This window comes from Beta vulgaris, chromosome 2, assembly GCF_026745355.1.
Source record: "Beta vulgaris subsp. vulgaris cultivar EL10 chromosome 2, EL10.2, whole genome shotgun sequence".
Classification (NCBI taxonomy): domain Eukaryota; kingdom Viridiplantae; phylum Streptophyta; class Magnoliopsida; order Caryophyllales; family Amaranthaceae; genus Beta; species Beta vulgaris.
In genome coordinates this window covers 54484433-54487888 of record NC_079203.1, presented here as the reverse complement: position 1 = coordinate 54487888, position 3456 = coordinate 54484433, and the positions used below count along the sequence as shown (strand labels likewise).

General features: G+C 30.4%; 1 protein-coding gene across 1 annotated transcript; it reads left to right on the top strand.

Annotated features, from left to right (window-relative positions):
• Positions 1 to 2074: 2074 nt before the first annotated feature.
• LOC104904325 (hypothetical protein) lies at positions 2075 to 3020 on the top strand. Its single transcript, XM_010692548.4, has one exon. The coding sequence runs from the start codon at positions 2350 to 2352 to the stop codon at positions 2620 to 2622; it is 273 nt and encodes a 90-aa protein (XP_010690850.1). The 5' UTR covers positions 2075 to 2349; the 3' UTR covers positions 2623 to 3020.
• The last annotated feature ends 436 nt before the right edge of the window (positions 3021 to 3456 follow it).

Sequence of the window (3456 nt, the reverse complement as noted above, 5' to 3'; positions counted from 1 at the left end):
ATTTTAGAACTCTAGTAGATTTAAACACATGCTATGATATCGAGCAACTTATGGAAGAAAAAAAAATCAAATATTGAGATTGACATGTTAACATGTACATTGAATTCGAAAACGTTACATACATTCACGTTTCTTCTTCATTTTGTCCCCCTTCTCCCTCCTTTGCATTACATCATGTGATGCCAAACAGAACTCAGAAATATAGCTTTATGAAGTCCCTCTTACCATATTCATTTACTTTATCTTTTTTTATATGCTTTTGATTCAGTTTTTCTTTCTGCTATCTGCAAACATCTCTCTACATCATCAGCTTTCTCAACTGAGATTTCCTTCCCATTAATTACTCTATATAATTCCAAAAAAAAAGTTTCAAAGTTAATTTTTAAAAAAAAGTTTTGCCTTTTGCTTTTTTATGATTTTCGTTAATTATATCTTGAGAATAATCATCAAAACGTACTTAACAATTAACTACTCCCTTCGTTTCCTAAAAATCTTCCTTGTCACTATTCCTACATATATCAAGGAGGATCCATTTGTGTGGGGTGGGTAAAGTAGGGAAGATAAATGGGTTAAGATAAATAAACAAATAAAAAGAAGTTAAAGTAAGAGAGAGAAAGAGAGTAAAATTGAATTAATAATGTAATGGTGGACCATATAATAGGGACATGAGAGGGTAAAAAGGAAAAAAAAAAATCTAAATAAGAAATAAAGCAAAAGAGGGAAGATATTTTGGAAACGCACTTAAACGGAAAGAGGGAAGATCTTTAGGAAACAGAGGGAGTAACATGATAAAAAAAATTACGGTTAAATTAGTAAATCAAAATGGAAGAAGTCGAAAATAAACTTTAAATATATGTTTTTCATTATTTACAAATAAAAAAGTTACCTTTAACCATTAATAATTTCAATTACATATTAATAACAATCATATATATATCATCAAACTTTTAGAGCAATTGTGTCACAAGTTTAAAGAATTACTACCAATATTAATCAAAGATTTGAAAACTTTGATCTTTCAAAAGGTAAATAACAAAGAAAATATAGTGCCTTGCCATACATTATTGTAGATATTGTCATTAACGTTTAAATTAAATTTTGTGAAGTCCATTTTCAGTTATGTTAGTTTGAACTGAATAATTTCTAAGTCGAGAAATTTGCTTTAATCAGGTCTAGTGATTGCACGTGTGTTTGAAATAGGTCAATTTCGCCATTTCTAAACCATGACTATGATTTAGCATCTATTGGATTGAACTAAAGTGAGTTGAACTACATTGGACTAAAATGAAGCTGTATCAAACAAAAGATGGCGTTAACTAAAAGATACTCAACTGAGAGAAATTGAATCACAAAAAGAAATTAAATTTAATCGAACTGAACTAAAATTACGTAAACTAAATTGAAATTAACTAAACTGATTCAAACTGAACCGAAATAAGGGTATGTTCTCCCCCAACTTATTTTCAATTCAGCTCAGTTCATTTCATTTCAATTCAGTTCAGTTCAGCTCTGGACAATACTCTTAGGGCATGTTCTCTTCGGCATAAAACAACTGAACTGAATTGAACTGAACTGAACTGAATTGAATTGAACTTAACTGAAATGAATAGTGATATGTGAGAGTAAAAGTATTGTCAAGAACTGAACTGAACTGAAAATAAGTTGGGGAGAACATGTCCTTAATCTCACATATCACTCTTCAATTTAGTTTAATTTACTTCAATTCAACTATTTTATACCGAAGAAAACAGACCCTAAGTCAACAAAAACAGGGCCTAACTCCCCCATTCAAGTTTCAACCCCTCTTCCTTTCCATCTATCAAACTATCACCTCACTACCACCCCAACATGACGTGTTACCTCGGGAATTTACTTAACCACAAATAGACTAATAATTTTTGAAAAAATCTCAACACAAAACAAAATTATAAAATTTTGGAAGTGCTTACTCTACTCCTACATCATCTTTACCAAAACAGTACTCCAGTAGTACTAGCAGTAAAAATAAAATCACTTAAACGAAATAAATAATAGTGGGCTTTTCAAAGCAAAATGGAGGCCCAGGTGATACCCACTGCCACACTCTTCTGTCACTCCTTCTTTCTCTCTCTCTCCTCATCTCCCTTAAATAAATACCAAGACCCCATCTTTTTCTTCTCCAGAAAAACTAAAATTCCTCACACTCTTCTCATCTGATCATCAAATTTCAATCTCTTTATTTTCTCTCTCCTACCAAATTTCTCTCAACAAAACCCAGATTATAAAAAAATCACCCTTCTTATCTCAAAATTTACCCAGAAAAATTTCTGGAGAAATCAGTTGAAATTTTGTTTCTGAAACTTATTTTTAATGGGTTCAGAAATTACTCAAACACCCACATCAACAACAACAACTTCAACGATTTATTTTGATGAAAAATGGAAACTTTCAAAAAAAGAAGGTAGTAGAAGAACAGTAAGTTCTAGATCTTCTTCTTCGTTTCTTTCAGGCAATTCGTCGAACAGAAGATGTGCGTTTTCAAGAAAGTGTGCTAGACTTGTTAAAGAACAAAGAGCAAAGTTTTATATTATGAGACGTTGTGTTGCTATGTTAATTTGTTGGCGTGAGTATGCTGATTCCTAATTCTGGAGAAAAAATTAATAATTAAGGAGTAATTTTGTTTTGAAAGAGATTTTTTCTCTTCTAAATTTACTTCTTTTTTTTTTCTTCGAGATGTTTTTTTTTGGATTAGGAACAAAAAAAAAAGGAAGAAAGTCAAGATTTTGATTGCCAAATTTATCACTTTTGTTGGCGTCCGAGGCAGAAGAGGAATTATTAGGGTAAAAAGATCATACTGTACAGATCTATATTTTCATCTTTTTTTTTTTAAATTTGATTTTGTAGATTTTTAGTCTTTTTTTTGTACCTAAATTTTCATATTTGGGTTTTTATAGTAAGTTCTGTAATTTTCCCATTTTCCAGAAATTGGAAAAATCATCAAGAAAACAAAAGGAAACACTCAAAAACCTCTATTTTCGTTATTCATAATTTTTTTTTTTGTTGATAATTTTATGATTGAATTTCTGGGTTTTGTTATGGTGGAAATTTGAGTTGATGGGTATTTTCTTGATAAAAATTTGAAGCTATTTTGCAGCCGCAAATTTGGTAGATGAGCTCAGCTGACTAATACAGTTGATTAATTAAGTAGTTTAATTAAATCATTGTTAAGATATTAATTAAGATGGAAATGAAATCAGTCATATGTAATGGCTCGTGAGATGGCAATAAAGAAATGTGAAGTTGTGCATATGGATCAACGTGGGAGAGAGAGTGTTATGGATGCCTAAAAGGGTGGCAGAAATGAGATGCCCTTAAATTTTGTTGTTAAGTTTCTCTCAAAATACTAAATTTTGTTGCTAAAGTTTACTATCCCCAAGATTATTATTTTTGTTAATCAAGGAAAGTTTCTTTTTAATG

Excerpts from the sequence above, each read along its gene's own strand:
- LOC104904325 (XM_010692548.4), top strand. The coding sequence starts at position 2,350 with ATGGGTTCAGAAATTACTCAAACACCCACATCAACAACAACAACTTCA.